This window comes from Nestor notabilis, unplaced genomic scaffold (genome assembly GCF_000696875.1).
Source record: "Nestor notabilis isolate BGI_N333 unplaced genomic scaffold, ASM69687v1 scaffold21122, whole genome shotgun sequence".
Taxonomy (NCBI): Eukaryota; Metazoa; Chordata; class Aves; order Psittaciformes; family Psittacidae; genus Nestor; species Nestor notabilis.
The window spans coordinates 43,640-65,850 of record NW_009918250.1 but is presented as its reverse complement, the minus strand read 5'-3'; the positions used below and the strand labels follow the sequence as shown (position 1 = coordinate 65,850).

Genomic DNA, 22,211 nt, shown 5'->3' with positions numbered 1-22,211 from the left:
GCTTAAACTGGGAGGATAATTCAATAAGATTCCACTATGGTCTGTTCTGGAGAAAGTTCTCATAGGATTGGAGTTTCTTAAGATAAAAATAAAAATTGTTTCACAGGCTGGGACTCAAGTTTCCTGTACTGGTATTCCCTGCTGTTGTGCTTAAAATGTTCTTTTGCTTAGTATTGCCACACAGTGAGCAAGAGTTTGGAGTGGAAATTTGAGTCTTGTTCTGCTAATTGCCAGGTGAACATGTTTTACCTTTTGTGCTCTTAAACTGAATTTTGACCACAAGATGTGTTACCACTTAACTGTATAGCCTTGCCAGACACCTTGGCTTTTATATTACAGTTTTTGAAAGGGAGCAATACTTGCAGGGGTGACTGTGACATCTGTTTTAAGAGGAAGCTGAAGCTATGAATTCTGTTAATGCACTGAAAAAATGTCCTTTGGTTTGCAGTCTTTACTTCAAGAGAAAGAAGAAACCTCCCTCACCTTTTGTACCTCATTGTCTTTGTATCTTGTGAATAGGTCTCAGTACAGCTACGCAGGAAAAAAAAAAAGAATAAAGAGAATGGTGATAGGCTGGTGATAACTGTAGAAACAGCAGCATCAACAACTTCTGGAGTAGAAAAAAGGGATGGGGAATTCCTATCTGTCCTGTTTTAAGCTGGAATAGAGTTAATTTGCTTCCCAGTAGCTGGTGTAGTGGAGTGTTTGGATTTAGTATGAGAATAACACTGATAACACTGATGTTTTAATTGCAGCTAAGCAGCAGTTATTCTAAATCAAGGACTTTTCAGTCTCTCATGCTCTGCCAGTGAGGAGGGGTACAAGAAGCCAGGAGGGAGCAGGAACAGGACACCTGACCCAAACTAGCCAAATATTCCATACCATAGAATGCCATGCTCTGTACAGAAACTGGGGGGAGCTGCTGATTGCTACTTGGGGCTGGACTGGGCATCAGTTAGTAGGTGGTGAGCAATTGGGTTGTGCATCGGATTTCTTGAGTTTTATTCCTCTCTCTCTTTACACTATTATTGTTGTTATTATATTTTACTTTATTTCAATTATGAAATTGTTCTGATTTCAACCCACAAGTGTTACTTTTTTTTCTGATTATCTTCTCCATCCCACTAGGGGGTTGGGGAGAGTTAGTGAGTGTCTGCATGGTACTTAGTTACCGGCTGCGCTTAAACCATGACACTATCCAAAGGAGGTCTGTTCTCGGAGTAGCAGAAAGTCCAAAAGGCGCAAAAGTCTTTCCTTTTATTTAGGCTAATATATGCCCAAGTGTAATTCCAGTTCTGCTCTTGTTCAGTGTGGCTTCTGACCTTACAGGGTCTCCTCAACCTCCTGTCAGAATACTAGCAGGAAGCCACAGTGATGTCCCTGCTTATTGCAGGAGGTTGAACTAGCTGACCTTTGAAGGTCCCTTCCAACCCAAACTATTCTATGATTCTATGGTAATGTACTACAGCATATGCTTAAAAAACCCAAAAAAAACCAAAAACCCAAGTGATTTTAAAAATCTGAATCAGAGCAGAAAATTATTGTTTAGAACTGCCAGTTATTTGATTCATTATTCCAGAGCAAGCAAACAATTGCTCTGATCTGGAGTGTAAAGGATATGGGATTTCCACATTGCTTTCTTTTCTTGACACCTGGCATAAATTTGCACAGCTTTTATAAGATTAGCTGGCATATGCAGACATAACAGCATTTTTAAATCTAGATGATGTTTTCACCTCAATTCTCAAGAACCATTTAATTAAGTTTTGCATCATTTTTAAGAGGGAAGCATGTTATCTATTAGTACCTCATTTGGGTTTTGTAATGTTTTGATTTTTAACTAACATGTCTCATTGATTTCCTGTCTTGTAACTATGCTGTGAAATAATGATTAAAAACTCAGCATTCATTCAGCAAGCATTGGAAAAGACTCTTCTTCTTCTTTTTTTTTTTTTTTTTTTCCAAACTTAATATTGTTCCACTTCCAATTCTGTAATGTTCTATTCATATAACTTTTATATTTGTTTGGAGGAAAAGTCAACACTTTATCTGATTTATTTCAGAAGGTGTTCACTTGAGTGAACAATGGTATGTTCAGAAAATAGAACTAGTTTAAAGGAAAGCAATACCAGAGATGTTCAACCTGATCTAGTTGAAGATGTCCCTGCTCATTGCAGGTTGTTGGACTAGATGAGCTTTGAAGGTCCCTTCCAACCCAGACTGTCCTATGATTCTATGATTTGATGAAATTAAAATATAATGGTTGGGTGTGGGTTTATTTGGTGGTGTTTTTTTTTTGTTTGTTTGCTTGTTTGTGGTTTTTTTTGTTTGTTTGTTTTTTGTGTTTTTTGGGGTGTGTGTGTGTGGTTTTTTGGTTTTCTTTTTTTCCAGTAAGATGATTTAGGATTTTGACAGTATAATTGTCGAGCATGGGATACATTTGTAGTATACATAGCAACATAGCAACATTCATGTTCCCAGGATATAAAATACTAAGCGAACCCCAAATTTCTCTTTTGTGTCAGCTTTTTTCTGTAATGTTCCTAAAAATAATTGTTTGTGTAATTTTCCATACTGGAGGGGGAAAAAAGTTCTCTTTTTCCTTAAAGAAAATTCCCTTAAGTGGCCGGTTTCCTTTCTCCAAAACAAAAGCAGTCAAAGTGTGACTTTATAATGGAATCTGTCTGTAACCTTAAGAATAGGCTGACTGTTGTCACAACATAACTGGTAACTACCCTGAGGAGTGCTTTTCTCCTGATATAAAGTTGCCACTGCCCAAACCAGCAATGTTTACTATGTCTCTTTGTAGTAAATGATGCATATATTTATAGGCAGTTGGCTATTTTTTGTTTGTTTGTTTATATCAAATTTCCACATGCACATCTTTCCATTTTGCACATTCAAGGTTCTGTTTTTCAAGCCTGGAGTTTACGTTGGCTACTAGTATACTGTGGAGTCAGTAGCTTTGACCTTACCCTAGGCCGAAAAGCTGCTGTTTTAGATAATAACATGGTGACATGTTAAATGCTTTGGAGTTTATTTTACAAGGACATGTGATTGCTTCCTAGTGCTGAGACAGCTACTGCCTTAATGTTAACTTTAGATTTCTTTTAAAGGTTTGAATATTGTCAAATACGTATTTATGATTCTTGATGAAGTGTAAATTTGAAACTTTGAAGATAAATGAGCAAAGCTTTCCCCCAAAAGACTGTTAAAGTTCTCTTACTTTGTATTATTGTGGGGTTTGATGATAATTAATTGTGAATTATTGTGCAGTTTCATGGATGATTTTTCATCTCAGTATTTCAGTATGCATCTTGGGCCTCTATTGCAGCTGTAGGAAAGGCAGAAAAAAAAGCCATTAGTAATAAGTACTCTGCAAAAAGACCTTGCTTGGCAGTACCTTTTATTATTAATCTTTACTGTAGTACAGTAAACAGAGTTTAGTTAGGTTTTCAACTTCATGTAATTTCTTACACCTTCAACTTATTTATCATTGAGGAATGGCAGATAATACTTTCGTGGAGCAGGCATTTTGAACAAGAATTTTAGGTCAGAAATACCATGCTGCTTCTAATGAATACAACTACCGTCACAGGTCTTTAGGTGCAATTATGTCATTTGAATATCTGCATATCACTATCATTAGTGTATGACATTATCAAAGCCACGTTTTCATGGCATAAACAGCAATTCTACTACAAATTTTTGTTGCTATAGGTGTACTAGCATTTTCTCTTTGTCTAGTCAGATAACTACAGAACGATCATGGGTTTGCATCAGTAAAAATAATTAAAGAATATGAAAGGCAAAAGTGTATATAGATTTTCCAAATAAAGGGTATGGGGCACACTATTAAAAAGTGTACTTAAATTTATGTGGTAAAGTTAGATATAGCAAAATAGTCCAAACAGAGCATGAAAATCAATCTAATGAAATAGCAGAGAGCATTGCAAGAAATAATTCATTTTCCTACATTTAATTTATTATAATTAGAATTAATAATTGGAATTAACTTTCAGTAGACTATCAAAATGTCTTGGATATAATCATAATTAATCTAGTGTTTAAGCACAAGAAAAATGAGTATTGTGAAAATATCCAAATGAAATACGAAAGCAGAAAATTGCAATTTTTCAAGAAAATGCTAATCTGAACTTCTTAGTTATTTCTGATACATTACAGTCATTAAACTTGGGGCTCATGATACCCAAGATGAATAATCATGTAAATAAAATGTAAAATATTTAGAATCTGCGAGGGGTACTGTCAGCAGACTTCTCTGCTTCAGGGATATGGACCTACTTATTACATCTTGCTTACAGGATTGCAGACTTAAAATGGGAGAAGGGTGGGAGAAGAAAGCATTATATGCACAAATACCTACAAAACAAATGACTGTGCAGGTTTGTTTCTAAACTTTCAATAGCAACAAGCATGATCTCCGTAGTTGAAGGAGGAGAGCTGGTTTTTAACTGTTCAGCACCAGGTAGTTCCAGTTTTTGTCATTTGTCTCTGTGAAAACTGGTGAATATTTCTGCTTCCTGAAAATCTGAGCATTTGTTAGTTCCTCAGGAAGCTCTGTGGGGTGTTGTGGTTTTGAAAAGCTGTCAGTCTGTTTTGCCTGAGATTGCATAGCCTGTTCGTAAAGGGGCAAGAATTAGGTCTGCACCTCCTGGGTGAATTATGGTCCAGCTTTTTGAGCGCAGACCCACCTCTCATTTTCTGTCAATAGTGTATCGCTGTGCACTAATGGAAGTTGAATAGTATTTGCAGGCAATTGTTTATCTCATCTGCATATGAATGCACACAATTTCAAAGACTGTATGAATGCATGTTGCATGTGCTTGAGTCGCCCACAATGCCCCTACATGTCAGGATACCGAGATTGTTTTGCAAGAATTAGTAGGCATGTGGATCATGGTTTCTGTGTACTTCTGCACCCAGAGTTTTGTCTTTCACATCCATTTACTATTGCTTACCTGAAAGCTTTGAAAATGTCACTTCTTTATAATTGGAGTGCTGGTATCTTTTATGGCTGAAAGGTGGCTGAGAAGTTTAGAAAACTGTGCAGAATAGCAAGAGCAAGGTTTTGACATGTGTATGGTCTCTTTCCAGGTGTCTGTAGCCCTCTGTCAGTTATGTGTAAAATACCCAGATGCAGAACTTCTGGAATTCATGTGACTTCTAGATTATGAAGCCCATAACTTAAATATATACGGGAAACTTCTTCCTGGGTCAAGGATTTTTTTAGCCTTTTACTCTAAGATTTGATCTCCAATGTGTGTTATTTTGGTTAAGTTTGAAAATCTACAGCATGGAATTCTTTAGTACTGATTTATATGGCACGGTCTGCAGTTTGGAAGACTTATGTTGTTGGCATGATTAAGAGAGTGCAGTGGTGTTTGCAACATGGTGCCTGAGACCCATCTGTGCCAGGTACATTCTTTAAATTATTTTTGTTGCATAAACTATGATTTTTTCCAGTAGTCTTGGTGTAGAAGAGCTGTTTGTTGGAATGTAGGACAGCCATGTGTTAAAGTGTTAATCCAGCAAGTTCTCAAAGTACATTTGTATATATATGTGATATACAGAAAAGACAAATAGAATTAGTAGTAATAGCAACTGGCTTGCAACAGTAGTTCTTGATAATATGGCATTTAGTATTGAACACAGTATCGAAGGCATATTTCTAAAGGTACTGTGTTAATTAAAAGTTTTAAAATAAGTTTTAAACAGAAGCATCACTGCCCCAATATCTGTCTCAAAAGAGCGGAGCAATGAGACTGTTGAGACAAAAGACTTAATTATTAGAAGCTTTGTAACAACTTTTATAATGTCATTTTTTTCATTCTTCAGGAAAAGAATAAATTAGTATTTGAGCATAAATCTTCATTTCACTGTGAAAGATACTCAGAGTCATGAGTTCCTCAGCACCAGACAAGAGCAGGCACCAATTGATTAATAGGCAGTGAGTGATATGAATGTCCATTCAAAACAACTGAACAAAACCCATAGGTTCGTCCAAACAGAATTAACAAAACGAAAAACAAAAAAGCATGCAAAGAATAAGGATGGAAGCTCATAAGACCTTAAGGTCAGCAAAGATTTACTCAACTTTCCGCATCCCTTTCTGTTCCTTCTCTGTTGTGGTATTTATTCTCTTGCTTCTCCTTAAGTTTGCTTGAAACTACCAATTAGCCTCATTAGCATGCCCTCCAAGGATTCTTTCTGCACTGTTTCCATGTGAGCTGTCAGCTGTTAGAATGTGAGGTTTCTTTAAGCAGGCTTTTTAGCCTCAGAACTGTCAAGTGAGTTGCGTGTCAGACACTGGAACTAATAGGCTGCAGAGTTCAAACATCTGGATTATTGTACTCATGGGCTAGGTGGCCAGCAGTAGTTTATAGATTGTTCTTGTTTTAAATTAGAACCAGGACTGAATATTAAGTCCTTCTCATCTCCTGTTCTTACTTTCGAGAAAGCTAGGTATTTCTTTTGCTCAGCCTTTGCTATGTTTGTGGAGCTACTGCCACCACCTTACATCTACTACTTACCAAAAACAATTAGGAAATTTCCAAAATAAATAAGGCACAAAAAAACCAGGACTGGGTCATAGAAAATAAGAGAATGACACGACTTTTTGAACAGAAACTTTGACAAGAACATATAATTTTACCAACACAAATAAGACTACAGGAATCTGTCCAACAGCCAGGCTGTTCACCATTCAGAAGGATTTCACATATACTGATCTCCATAAGGATTCATCTTCAAGAAACCATCAGACAAGTCAGCAGCTGCAGTCTCTGACTTTAAGAAAATAGTAACATACACTAGTCAGTTGTGATTCCTGAACTGTAATGAATATTTCTCTCAGAAGTGCCTCCTTCAGATTGCTCTGATTCTGAAAGTGTAAAGCCAAGCTTGGCCTATTTTAAAAAGTATTTTGAACTTAGAGCCTGGGAATTTTAAGTGTAACTTACTGGAGTATTATTTCTGCTTTGGAACATAGCAAAGGAAAAATACTTACATGAACTAATTTGTAAAGCTTTGTTAAAATGTCTTGCATTTTCACTAGAAGTTACTATTAGCCACTCAGACAGTGATGGGTTTCATTGGTCTAAGCTTTTTTTTTCTCTCTACTATATACCTTTGCATAAGTAATATTTTCTTCATGCTGAATTCTAAAGGGAAATAAAATCTAGTCAATTCCTGTAGTTTTACAAGTTGTTTTTCAATTTGTTGCTCTAGTATTACTGAAAAGGGGGAAAATGTGGAAATGAGGATACACATCAAATCTTAATGATATGTGTGGAACCCAGGATTACATTTGAAGGAACAGGTATTTTGAAGCATGTACTAAAATGTCACTAAGCCATATAATCTACTATTGCTGTAGCACTTACGTGCTTCTGAAATGGGAGATAATCAGGAGTCAGAGACACGTAACTCAGCAAATCACATTAATTAGAGCATTCTGTTAATAAGATTAGGTGGGAGGGAAGTCTTGTCTACTCATGAACATAGGATTATTTCTGAAAAGCCATTGAAGTCAGGAATGTGTAGATCTTTCTAACATCTCTGTTACATATTCTGACACATCTCAGAACTAAGAGGCCACATCCCAACTTGCAGTTTATGAGGCTTTGGGGAACTGCAGCTATTAAAAGCAAACCCATTCTCAAAATGAAAAAGCATTTACTGAAATTGCATGTGCATACTTAATGCTAAAATCATTTTTAAAAGCTGTAAAACTAGGTACAGGGTTTGAGTTTGAGGTTTTGTTTGTTTGTTTTTTTTTTCTTAAAAAATGGATGTTCAAAATCATCTGACTTTGGTATGTGGTTAAGTGATTCTTCCTTATGCTCCTTAGAGATGTATTTCAGGGGCTTGCGATATTCCCCTTCTTGCCTTTGGGTAATCAGACGAGAGGGAGGTCGGAAAGTTGGACCTCTTCACGTGTTTTATTTTCAAATTGAAGAGCACTGTGTTAATTTTGTACTAGTTGTAACTTTTTACTTGTATTAGTATTTGCTGTTAGAATGATCTGTACAAAGAATAGGTGAAAGGTGAGATGTTTTATATTGACTTTTATGAATAACACTCGGACACACTGACTGAAATTATGCTGTACATTTCCAAGAGGCTAGTGTAATTTATCACATTCATTAGATCATACATTCTTTGAAGCTAAGGGCGAACTTTCCAATGTTTGTACAGCCTGTAGAATAATGAGATAGAGGCTCTAGGTGCTGTCCTGAAGCAAATAATCACAGGTCAAAGTTCAGAATAAGTGAGCAACAGAAGACCTTGGACTTGACTCTCATGAGCTTTCTTCTCAGTTGGAGTAATTAAATGATAATGCAGACAAGAAATGGGTGAATTGTTATCCTCAAAGATACCAACGAGGTTTTCTGCAAATCTGCCCCAAATCTCTGTTCTCAAATCAGATCCCAAATTTTGAATTCTACTTCAGTGCCTTGAGCTCAAGACTGAACATGTTCTCAATACCTGCTCTGTTAGTAAAAAGGATTATGTTGCTAGAGAAGACTCTAAATCCTTACATGAAGGATTTTAAAATATACTGTTTTCTTACTTTGTTTGCCTAACAATGCAAGTACCACTATAATGATCTAGAATAGATTAATTTTACTACTTCAGCACCAGAATATAGGTCTTTTATTGAAAAGCATAATATTTTTTTATAAAGTAAGAAGTGACAGCCAACATTAGTGTTGAATTAATTGCCAATGGAAGATAATTTATGAATTACTTTCCAACTCAGTTATGTTCTCCTAGAATATTTCATCTGAGATGTTCATCTCCTCTGCTGATAGATCTTACAGTCACAATACTAGTGGTTTCATTTCACACCTGATGTTGTCAAGCTGAAGTAGTCACTATTAAACATTTTTCCAGTTTGCTAAAATAATCTAATAAAAATTCTGGTTCCCTAATTTGTATTATTTAGAGGGAAAAATACCTCCAATGTTTAGGTAGTGCTCTGCAAATTTGTTTTATATATCTAAAGAATGGTATCTTAAAGAGGCAGTTCTTTCTGTTCCAAGTATTGAATTGTGGTGATCACATATGTTTTATAGTTGGCTTTCATGAGAGATTATGTTAAGAAATGACAGTTTCTTCTTAAAAAACAGATAATGAGGGAATATGAACAGGTTCATAAAACCATAATCATCACAGAGAATACGTAGGAAAAGCGAAAGATCCAGCGCAGTTAAACCAATACAAGAAGTGCTTTTCTTGTTAGGGCTCATTGCCTATGTAGTACTTGCTTCCAGTATCCATGCTGCAATTGAAGAAGAAGGATTCAGAGCAGGATTTGACTTTTATACAGGGAGGACATTCTCAGATAATAAGGCAGAGGTATGTTAAGGATACATTCCCTGTCTTTGAAAGCAAGATTTCCAATATATTTCTATTATTCCATAAGTCTTAAATGTGATTCCTGAAGATTCTGTAACAGGTTTTCTTATACTGTGGTTATGAACCTGTAATAGATGAACATGCTATCTAACTGCTTCATTTAAGTGCCACCCATTTAGCCTTAAGCTTCTATATGTTCTATTGCACTACAGCCTCTGTTGTGCATTTGCTCTTTCAGCTTGCCTCCTAAGTGTGCTTTCTTTATGCTGTTACCCCTTTTCATTTCAAATAATCAAAGCATCCAGAACCAGTGCTGGTTTTCCTGTCCTTTCTTTTCCTATAAGATACTCACTTTATTTAAAGATATTTTCTCAGAACTTCAAACATGATGCAGTTTTGGGGTTACAGTTACTATTCTGTTTTGTCCCCAGTGTTTTTCTTAGCTGCTGCGTGGATCTTCTTTCTCTTTAACTTCCACAGATAGCATTTTCACTTGGCTACCCCAGTCAGATATTCTCTGACAATTTTTGGGGGTATTCTGTCAATACAGTAACTCCCAAAGACATCACCAGGTGTCATTTGTGCAAAACTAACTATAGAGTCAAAGTAGAAGATGGAGCTTAGGAAGTAGTTTTTAGGAGCAAAGAAAAAAATTACATTTTTAGTTAGAAAATACAGACGTTTTCTTGGCCACTTTTACGAAAATACTGCTCTTCATTTATGTGAGTATGTCACTTCTTTTAACAAGTTCTTGTAGAGTAACCATGTGATTATGGATTATACTTTTCATACTGACTCAGCATATTTCCCCTCTGAAATTGCTTTACTAAGAAAATGTTATGTTCATTCTTTCTTTTACGAATGTAGTGGTTCTCAGTATAGGAACTCTAAACTCTACAGTTTAGGAAACAAAAAAAATCAAAAAGCCCAACAAAAATAGTTCACACATTCAGAAGAGATGCAATGTCCTTAAAACAGGCAATTTCATATTTAACATTAAACTGGAAAAGGGCTTTAATAAATCGAGAGTTATGGACAGTAGTTATTTGTTCCTGTTACTGAAGCTATTTGTATTTGAGTGAGGATTTTGTTCCTAACTATGACTTTTTCTGTTTGGTTTGGTTTGGGTTTTGTTGGTTTTTTTTAATGTCCCACTGGGAATTCCTGTTTCTGTTTGTCATTGCATGTTGCCATGGCAGAAGAGTCTGATAATGACAAGTTCAGCTTTATCATGTTGGTTGGAGGAGGTAGAAATCAGTTTAGAGAAAAATAAACATTATTCAAAAAATTGAAAATGTCTCTGGAATTGTATCTCTGGTTTTATAAGATGATGTTAGTATTCTCCAGTCCAAAAGAGTAACTTCAACACATTTCCATTTGTCTTTATTAATATATATACTATAAAAATATATAAATACATATATGAAAAAAATTAATCCATTACAACTTCTTCTACAACTTGTAGAGTTTATTTGCACTGAACAGAGGAAGGCTTTAAAGATTTTGTGTCCAGTTTCAAGCTGAAGAAGTTATTGCAAGCTAAACACTTGGAATTGCACAATCCTACCTTGAAACAGCACATGGAAATTCCTGGCTGTTCTTGTACATGTTGTTATGAAAGAGAATCTGAAGCCTGCTCTCGGCTTCATGCCTAGCAATGAAGTCATCTGGGAAATATCTCTTTGAAAGCACAGCCATGTTCTGAATGATGTTGTGGCCTGTTCACTCGTGTGGTTCAGAGGTGCACCCCTAATCCAGCTGCCTCACTACATTAAAGAAGTTGTGAGTTAATCAAAATGCTCCCAGCTTTCAAAGCTTCGTCTTACTGGCAAAGCAGAATGGTTTTGCCAGTTTTGTGAGCTAAGTTTGGTTTTGTTATCAAATACTTGACAACATAGCTTATTTCTTTGTAAGGGTTGTTTGTCATCTCAGTTCAGTTTTCATTGTTCTTGGGGATGTTTTGTTCGATCGGCTGAATGTTTGCAACAGGAGAAAAAATAGTAAGCAGGGCAGATGGAGCCTGAGAACACTGAGTTCAAGGTTTAACTTGGTATATTTTGTGAAGAAAGCCAGATAGCCTGCAGAATGCTAATGCAGAGCAGACCAGTACATGCTACAATTGAAGGAACAGTGGCATTGTGAAAACCTGTGGGTTGAACAGCAGCAGGGCAAAACAGAGCCAAAAACTAGGACAAGAGTTTTGCATGTCTTATGCAGGGTGTTAGGTCGTAATTTCTGAGAACGCTGTGAGGATACTAGCACTTGGGATCTTGGTCTTGCTATTCCTTTAATTGTAGCGTTGTACTAGATGGGGTTTTTTGAGGAGGTGGAGGGCAGGGCTGTCCTTCAGCATTTTGGGAATGCTGAAGAAATGGAACTGTAACCTCAGTTCGTGTAGACAGTGGGTTTATGCAAGCAGTAATAATGAAAGCATTTTTTCACACTGCAGCGCAGGGACGGTCCCTCTGGACTTGCAATGTTACTAGCCTGCATCTGCAGAGATTAAGTGAGAATTAAAGCAAAGGTGGTCTCTCTGTTCTAGAGTTTTCTAACAGTTAGATTTGACATCTTTGCAAAAGAGTCTGTAGGTGCAGAGCTGTTTGTACGACTTCAGTATGTTTGAGTGGAATGTAAGAATTGTTCAAGTTGTGTCTTACAGCTAATGTGAATTAAATCTCTGTATTGGCACCTGGTTTATGAAAATAAAAAAATGCAAAGACAACATCAGCTTTCTTACGTTAAGATATTTGAAAATGTCTAGAGCTAAGTGAAAAATAGTATGTCAGCAACTTCACAGGCTTAGTCTCACTTTACTGTTTTCATAAAAAAATGATCCTTCAGCTGAATCCAGTTCTGTGGTGCAGAACTAAGTCTACTGTCTAATTACAGACTTGTAAAGCTGAAAAAACTGTCCACTCTGTTGTTATGCACTTCTAAAGCCAAAAAGTCAACATTTAAAATAGTGACATTGAACTATTTTTAGGTGGACTCCTTTAGTTCAGGTAAAGTAAGTATTTTTTTACTGGGAACAATCCTGTCAGGAATACAAGTTTTCTGAATTGAGGTATTCAGCGGTGTGCTGTGTCTTCAGAGAGTATCAGAGCAGCTTCACATTGGAACGTACCTTTCTAAAGGAAGGATGTTAATTAGTTCCATTTTCCATGTCTGGATACAGAATGATTTTGTGAATGTACAGGTACACCCTTCCCTGTGCACTCACAATCAGAAGTATAACCTGAATAGTCACCTTCACTGAATGTTGGCTCAATAATCATAATTTTTACAAAAATAAAGAGATACTGTATTTTAAGATTCAGCAGTGAATTTAGAGTTGCCAGTTCTTGGAGGTGAGAGACTAAATAAAATCTAAACTAATATGAGAGTAATGATAAAGGATTGCAGGAGCTGGCAGGGATGTTATTCATCATCTATACCTGGATGGCTAAGTCATTTTCTAGCTAAGTCAGAAGCCACTTAGACCATGAATATGGTCAGGCTAGATCACAGTTGTCAACAGTATGCTAATTTGGTAAGTTTTCTCTTGTTAGTTATCTTAAAACTTCCAGGCAGTAACAATGGTACACGACTGGAGGCTCTGCAGAGTTGATGAATAGGAGTGGAGACACAGAAGGTAGTAATTTGATGCCATTGTTCGATGTTAGATGAATCTCTGTGTTAAGTGTTAATAGTTCTTGTACTGAAAGCGAAGGAGCTATAATAACTTGAAGACGGTGCCTTTGGATTACCCAGAGACATCTCCTGTTGCAGTAAAAGGAGCTGACAGATCCTGGGGAGGGGATGACACACCAGAAAAAAAACAAAACCACAACAAACCCAAACCTGTTCCCATGTGAAAAAGCCAAAACTGGAAATACTGAGTATGTCCAAATTGAAACCAAGAGGATAAAGTTTGGAAGTACGTTGTTCTTTATTTTACTATTTCTTTCTATCCAGTCTCTGAGCACAGGATTCTTGTATGTGAGGCTAATGAACATTGCAGCACACATGATGAAAGAATGCTGTCAAAAGAATGTGTTTCCCCCAATCACAACTAGGGAATGTATGATAAAAACTTATTTTTCTCTAGTGATCAATTGGCTCTCACTACCATCTTCCCTTGACCTTGTTTATTTCATGCTAAATATTACCTCTATTTTTTTGGTTATTTATCAGCTATGGGAAGTGCCCTGGGCTTAAAAGAAAAGCAGGCCTTCAGTACGATACACTACTAATACTGGCATTGTTGTCATTTGTGCACTGTTAAAATCTTCCTTTTTAAGCTCTTTTCCCATACTTCAAAAGTTTTAAAAGGATTTTCTTAGAATTACTTGAGCTTGCTGATTTTTGCTCCAAGCTGGTGTATCCCTAAGAGATATTCCTGTTGTTTTCCTGCTGCTGCTTCTGTACTTCACTGGGTGGGAACGTAGAGCTCACTTAGACCAGCAGTGAATTGTTAGCTCCAGCCAACAGGTCTGCAGAGCATTGCCAAAGAACTGCTTTTCCTTATCCAGTTGTTAGAGCTGGAAATAAGTCTGCATGCAGCTGTGTTTATTCTCAGCCTATGGCTAAAATCTGGGTAGCTGTATGGTGGCCGGTGATGGTGCATGCAATGGGAGAGCAGCGTACACCACCCCCCTCCACCACCCCAGGTCTGTTACCCTCTTCAGATTCAGCCTGACAGCATTTTCAGAGCGTGATACAGTTTGAGATGTGCTTCTGAAATGCTGTGGTGATTGATGGATTGAAGAAATACTGAATGTTTTTTCTTGTACAGCTGGTATTTTCTATAGTTACAGTCTTGACAAGATAAGCTTTTTATTTTTTCTGCTTTCTTTCTGTATTCCACCCTAGTCTTATCTTCCTTGTGAAGGTACTAGCTTTATTTCTTAAGATTATTTTATCTTTAGGGTTAGACTTTTTTATGCAGAGAACATCTTTAATAGCTGTGTTGCTATCTGATTTGGTTTTAAATATATACTTGTTGATATCCCCTTTAGTATATGACCAAACTGATCTCTCCGGAGAAATACTAAGTTTTGATCATTTACAAAGTGGTATTGTAAATTCTTCTGAAGTTCTGCTTGCAAACAAACTGGTTACATTAATGTAAATATATACTCATGTTGTATTTTCCTTTTCCTGTGCCCTTTGTTTTTTCCCATTTGGCTGTGGATTCAAATGCAGTGGGACTTGAGGAAGAATATGACCTGGTGTAATTAATCTCATTTTTTTGCCTTTAAAATTACACCAAGCTAGATTCAGCTTATTTGGACCACACTTCAGGTTTCTTCCTAGTGAGCAGCTATATAATTTCTCATAAAATCTAAACTTGGGTTAGAGGACAGGTGTAGGCAGGATTAGGACTGCCATATGTCCTCAGTTTTTCAGGCATCTTTACTAGAATATTTTTCCTGCTTCCAGATATTTGGATTCCTGACAAGAACCACATCCAGAGCCTGGTGAGGTGTATTGTTCCAAAGAAATGTCTGTATTGTCTATGTCCATCAAATGTTCAAAGATACGTTAAGCTTTAGTTCTCACAGTATGTTCTTTATTATTTAGTCATAGCACCAAATTTAAAGACTGAGATGATTATTTACATGACTGATAGTGAAGAATTCTTAAGTTAACTGCACTTCCAGAGAACAGAAGAAAATACAAATTAAACCAGCGTGGCTTGTTGTGAGGTTGCTTAAAATCATAGAATCATAGAATAGTTAGGGTTGGAAAGGACCTTAAGATCATCTAGTTCCAACCCCCCTGCCATGACCAGGGACACCTCACACTAAACTAGGTTGCCCAAGATTCTGTCCAGCCTGGCCTTGAACACTGCCAGGGTTGGAGCATTCACAACTTCCTTGGGCAACCTATTCCAGTGCCTCACCACTCTCACTGTGAAGAACTTCTTCCTTATATCTAACCTAAACTTCCCCTGTTTAAGTTTAAAGCCATTACCCCTTGTCCTACCACTGCAGTCCCTAACGAAGAGTCCCTCCCCAGCATCCTTATAGGCCCCCTTCAGATACTGGAAGGCTGCTATCAAGCACAGTGGTTTTTACTGCATCTGGAAGATTCTTAGGTAATTTTATGGTCCTTTCTCTAATGCTCTTCTCCCCCAACCCCATATTTCAATAGCTTATTAAATAGATTTTTCTTTCTTTGTATCTTAATTACTGTAAATACTTTCACGCTGTGTTTCTCTCAGGAATTTCATTTAATTCTACTGATGGATGAAATACCTGGTAATATTTGATTTCCATAAGATTTCCATTAGAAGACCTTTCTTGTTAGGTTCCCTCCCCCGCCCTTTATTTTTAATCATGCATTCCTTCCTTTATTGCAAATAGTACTCCCTCAGAAAAACGCACAGAATTGTTTTCCTGTGTCAGAGCCACTGTTTGTGTGGAACATTACAGTCAGATGAGCAGGGGATATCCACAGAATGTGCTGATGTCTGTGGCACTTTTGTACTCCCAAGTGGTGAGTTTGATTTCTGCTCTCATTTGAGCACCAGTCATGCCTGGGAGAGGCAGTTGTTTTTAAGGTGTTGCTGGAGGAGTGCTCCCCAAAAATGAAAAATCCAAACATTTATGCACTCTGGAAAAAACATGCATTGATAGAGGATCAAGGAAGCTGTTATGAGTGGGGAAACTGCATGGTGGGGTGGGGAAGGAGAAGGAACCCAAAACAAAAGAGGTGGGTATTTATGCTGCTTAGTTGACAGAGAAGACTCACATATGCAAGGTTGAGCAACAACTGTTCTTGTCTTAGGGAGTGATTAACAGCATAGACATTTGTTCATCTGTTTTCTACATAGCTTCAAAACCGGTCCCACATCTCTTTCGTTCTCATTTTATATTATATAATGTTACTCTGATGTTATCAGAATGTGGAATCATTTGTCTTCCTTTCATCAGTAAATCAACATCCTTTATCTTCTGTTGTAGAAGGAGCTAATTGTCAAATTCTGGCAGCAGGTATCCAGTAATTTTGTATTTCTTTTTTCATTTCTTTATTGTATTAGTTGGGTAAGTATGTTTTTTCATAGAATTGTGTTTAAATCTGCATATAAGGGAACTTTTAATGTTCAGGGATTTCAGAGTGATAAAGAAATATGGCACTGTGAAAGACTGGGGTTTTTGAAGATTGACATGGGATGACAAAAGAAAACAGATGTTGTTTTAGTATTGGAATATCCTACACTGCTCTCTACTGGAAGAGTGGAAGTCTACATTAAATATTAAAAAGTTCACCTAAAACTATTACTTAGTGAAGTTCTAGATTTAATGACTCTCTTTGACTCTGATAAAACTAACTTTTCCAAAGGTTGGATAGGTTTTTGTACTTCCCCTAAGTTTTGAAGAAAAGCATCTGGATATACTTCGCATGTAAAAAAGTAGAATGTTGAGGATTGAAATCTAAGCAGAATTACTGGAGAGCATCTTGTTAATGGCAAGGAAAAAAGTGAACTCTTAACCTTAATTCACCTGACCTTACTCAGAACTATTGGGCACGTGATAACAGCAATAGACTTGTCAGAACTGTAAAAGATTTGGAATGCCTGAAGTCACCCTACATTTGAAATTGACTTTTAATTAAGCCAGCAAAATAAAGGCAAAGAAAGACCTACCTTTTCTTTTAATAGTTTCTCCAGCCAAAGTACAACTATAAAAGCATTTTTAATTATTTCAGTATGCAATTGGACCAAAACATGTCTTGCTCAATTTAAATACGTAGGAAATTTTTCATGTCAACTACATGCTGGAGGAAGATGTATTCCCCATAAAAGGTCTGCGTGCTAGTTTGTTGTGCAGAACAGCCCCCCTGGCCATTACTGTGCTGAATTATTCTCCCAGTTGTTCTCAATGATAAAACTTCTGTTGATTCTGGTATGTTGAAATAGTGTCTGTTAATTCTCCGCAGCTGCACTGTCTTGCAAATCTTTACATGTGGAGTGAGCACATCTGGTTGTCTGCTAATACTGAATTATAAACAGTTTGATCTGAGGTGTTTGTCTTATATGTGGCTGGTCAACAGCTCGCTTTCTTAATGGCAAACATCAGTGAGGAAAGAGCAACCCTTAATGTACTTTAAAGGAACAGTTAAATTGTTTTGACTGATAAGATTCATTGACCTCATAAAAGTTTTTTTTTCCTGATTATAGAGAGGTGCAAGTGAGATCAGAGTAAGTAATATATTAGAAAATAACCTTTCATCAGTTTTGTAGGGAATGTGTTTGGAAGAATGACAGACTGCAATGAAAAATGTGTAGTAATTCATATAGGAAAAAGACTGCCTTAGCTTGCTTTATGTTATACAAAATATTAAATGCCATCCTCTTCAAACTTCTTAATGTATCTAACTGAAACGCAGTATGATTATGGTGAATTTCTCATTAGCACTCAACAATATATAAACATTTTAAAAGGTGAGTCTAGTGACATACTTAACTTACTGATCATTTTTATTGGAATTGTCTTATCATGCATTATGTACACAAAGTTCAAGAATAACTCTTTTACTAGTTGCAAACAGTAAATACATGTAGCAATCATATATATATATAAAAACATTATTCACCTGTATTACATATTGGATGTTAATGAACACTTAAGAATGCAATGCTTTTATTAATTTGCGTATAGGTTTAATAGTGAATGATCTGAGGGGAACTGCTACATCATTTTCTATTTCGCTCTTCTGCAGCTATGTGTAGGTACTTAGACCTTTGTTCAACAGCCAGGTCTGCAGAAGGTTCATAGCTGCAAAAGGGAACCTGGAAGTGGTCAGAGCAGTCATTGACTTTTCAAGTTCCCATCTAGAATTCTGCATCAGTATTGCTTTCTAAACGAGCCTGATCTTGAAAAAGGAAATCTAATATTTACCAGTTTTGCTTTGAAATAATTGTTGCAGAAACTCTTCCATGATGAATATTTATACCATTCATGCCACAGCTGTACTGAACTCCTGATACAATTAATATTTGTTCTCTGTGTTTGTCTAAGATCTGGTGAGAAAAATCTGCTGGAAAGGGCATAATGACATGGCCATCTCCCCATTGCATGAGGATGGTGAATTAGTTGTTAGTTACTTCGGAAATCCCAGAGGTGGCAGCGCAATCCATTGTGTTAGGGGTTGCACAAACTTTGTCACGTTGAGTTTGTCTTTTAAAGTGTCAGCTTTGCAAATACATATGTGTTTGCTAGCTTAACTATTACGAGTAATGCTATAGTAATTGGTACCTAATATTAAGCAAAATACGAGGATAGGGCAAATCACACAGAAAAGGTACAGAGTAGAAAAAGCAAGCACTTAAAAAGCCTTCAGTTAATACATTAGGTGTATATTAAACCTATATTGCATAGTCATTGTTCTGTTATAATTAGAAAATAACTTGTCTTAACTTGAAATTCTGTTAATATTTTCCTCCCAATTACATCAGTCTAATTAATACAAATACTAGGAATATTTGCTCTTTATTGCTGGTTTTCTCTTTATTATTCTCTTACAAAAGAAAGGATTAAAATGAGAACTCTCATGAAAGTCAGGGATGACATCTGTAAGCAGGTAATAACTAAAATTTACTTACCTGAATTAAAAAAAAAAAAAAAAAGAACTGCAGTTAACGGAGATACAAATATGTATCAGATGCAAACAACGTAACCCATGGCACAGTCTGACTGATATTAACAGTTGAGCTGCAAATATTCTTTGTAATTCTGGATTAAATGCATCTTACTACATTTTCCTATGCTGAATAGTTTATTAAGAATAAGTTCTAACGCCACATCCAGTTAAAAACTGTCAAGAGCAGTAAGAATTTCGGTAGTGATGCTTAATGTCAAATTAGATACTCATGTGAAAGACAGCCTATTGCATATGGCTGCTGGAATTCTGTTTGGTTAAGTTATGTTCCATAGATAATGATATAATGCTTGTTGTGATGCTATGATACAATGCTGTGATGTTTCCATATATCTCAGGTCTTGGCTGTTTATTTCTTGTATAACTTGTTGAGCAAACCCAGTTAGTATGTGTTTCTTCAGGTGTTGTCAATCATTTAAACCTCTGCTTCCAGCAATTTATCTTTCTAGCTAAAATGTCTTACTTCTCCCTCTCCTCCATGATCAGAAATGGATTTTGGGAACATTTCTTAAAAATTTAGTGACATTTACAGATTCCCCAGCTGTGTCAAAAGCTTAAGAAAAAGCTTAGAAAGTGCTTACACTTTCTAAGGCAGTAATGTGAGTTAGTATTAGTTACAAGCCCCACAGGAAACTTACGAAAGTTATTGTTTATGGAAAGATTGGTCTGCTGCTGGGATTTACTGAATGCAGCAAAGATGCCTTCTTTCTTGGACTTTGAATTAGAGTGAAATAGCTGAGAAGGAAGGGGAGGGGAAATGACTCTTTTGCTTTTGAGATATCTTTTGCTATTTCAGTCATCTGGATGGAAGTAAGCAAATAAGAAATGCAGGGCAGCCCTGTGCCCTTCTGAAGTGGCTGCAGGCAAGGCAGCGTACTCCAGGGCATCTAAAAGTTTACTCAACACAATTCCAAGGCCTGGCCCTAAATCTGTATCAAGAAGTATCAGGCTGCTTACATTGATAACGCCTCTGGAGCTGCCAGTTTCAACACTACACAAATATGAGGAAGCATGCATGGATGATGGTACGTTCAGCCATCTTCTGCTTCAATATAGGCAGCAGTGACCTGTGTTCTCTGCTCCTTGAGCCTTGTCCGCACTTGCAGCTGTTAGTTCCTGTGGTTATGAAGGATTCCTGTACTGTATATAATGTGCCCCGCTCACAGACTTTACAGCAGTTCTACCTCTTGTGTTGTGCCAAGTGTGTGGCGTATAAATATCTTCTGTACAGATACCTGGTATTAATTATCAGCTTTCCTCTTAGATTCTCATCTGACATTATCTACTTTCTTTCTTGTCCATTTAAGCTTGCGGTTACTTTTTTTCATTTCCCTTTCTGTCACTGTCACATGTAGTATCCATAATGCCCAAAAATCATTCTTTTTCTGTGTGCATTTTCCGCAAGCGTCACTTTCCCAAGGGAGAACACACCCTCTATTTAAAGTCATTGGAGATGTTATGTGAAAGACATGAAATCACTAATTTCAGAGGTTTCTGCTTTGTTATTACAGAACCTTGGTCTGTTAGCTGGAGAACTGCTATAGAGAATATAGACAGCAGATGTCCATAGTCCTTTGATTTACACACTGTTGTATTCAAGATGGCACATCATATTTCAGAGTCAGTAGCACGTATCTAATGAGACTTAATTATTGGTTTCTTTACAGGAGTAAAGCTTAAGGACATTGACTAAAGTAGACATGTTTTGAAGTTTTAATAGAATTTTAAACTTCAGAGATACTATGTTGAAAGTTATCTGTAGCTTGGCAAATTTAAGTTCCATTTGAAACTGCTAAGTCTTAAAGGTTATGCATAACTCCATGTGTCATGCTACACAGAAAAGTGTGTACTTTAGAGAAAAATAAGAGGGTTGTTGTTTCTTGATATTATTTTGGCATGTACAAGTACATGGTGTGACTTAAAACAACTGTACCTCAATGTGAAAATCAGGCAATTCAAAATAATTGTATTATTGCACAGATGCATTTTGGGCAGAATTATCATACTTTTCATAACAGTTGAGTAGAAGGCAAGCAAAACTGTGCAGAAGAATGTGAAGGCATTTCAATGTGCAAATAAATTATAAGGTCTTTTTGAAGTATCATACTTTCTATAATAACAGGTGTATGTTTCATTTTCGTTAAGACCTTGCTTGGTAAAGATTTGGCCTTTAGTAGAAATTCTGTGAGCATGAGCTTTGTTTCTATGTAAGTTGGAGCCCAGTTCCTTAAAATCTGTGAAATAACTGTACCAAGCATCTTGGAGAGCAAAATCAGGCCTTTTTTATTTGTTTTGCAGCACTGTATGGAAGTTTTAGTAACATGGTCCAAACCATTGGCTCATGTTGATTCATGGGAAGTTACTTACACAGGGTTTTTTTTTGCATTGTTCCACTGTTCTCTAAAAGAGATTATAGTACCGAAATGATAATTTCCTAATGGGAAAAGGTACTTAACGTCTTATTTACAGACTTGGAGAGGATCAAGATTAAATGTTTTTTAAAAGCCGCTTTTGATAATTCTTGTATTTGCCTAATTAGAATTTAATTCTTGTTATTCTCTTGATTAGAAATAGCTGTACGAATATTTGTTATTCATCAAGTATTGAAACAATTGTCTTTCCAGAATGTTATTTGGAAATTAAGGTTACTTGAATTAATTAGGCCTTTCAAGGTATAACTTACTACTCACAAATTATAATCTTCTCAGTTTCTTGGCAGTACAGAAGTGGAGCAGCCGAAAGGCACAGAAGTTGTAAGAGATGCTGTTAGAAAATTAAAGGTAAGAAGGAATTTTTAATAAGATATAAATGGAATGTATTCTTGGCATGTTTTCATAGATAAGACACTTTGTGGTTTTAGGTAAATTCATTGGCTCTAGAAGCAGTTGCTTTTACTAATCTCTTCACTGGTGTGTAGGTACTTATGTCTGTATTATCAGGTGTTCTGCTGTACAAATATTTAGTTCTCTCCTAGATTATACAACTATTTGTAATACAGAGTTCATATACTTTAATGCGTAATGCTTTTTCTTCGGAAACTTTCGGGCTACATCAATACAAACTTAGGTAGTAACAATTTTTTTAGCTGCCATCCTCACTTTGTGGCTATTGAATACCTCTAATGATGGCACTCCAAATGAGTTGCCAGAGAAATAAAGAAAATGGACTCTTCCTGGTGACAT

The 22,211-nt window shown here is 36.5% G+C and overlaps 1 protein-coding gene across 2 annotated transcripts in view; it reads left to right on the top strand.

The window, feature by feature from the left end:
* The window catches only part of GULP1 (GULP, engulfment adaptor PTB domain containing 1), a 65,008-nt gene that overhangs the window by 709 nt on the left and 42,088 nt on the right, over positions 1-22,211 (top strand). For both annotated transcript variants that reach the window (XM_010009622.1, XM_010009623.1), the window contains exon 2: positions 21,738-21,809. In XM_010009622.1, the coding sequence (XP_010007924.1) occupies positions 21,738-21,809 (72 nt within the window). The remainder of the gene's footprint in view (positions 1-21,737; positions 21,810-22,211) is intronic.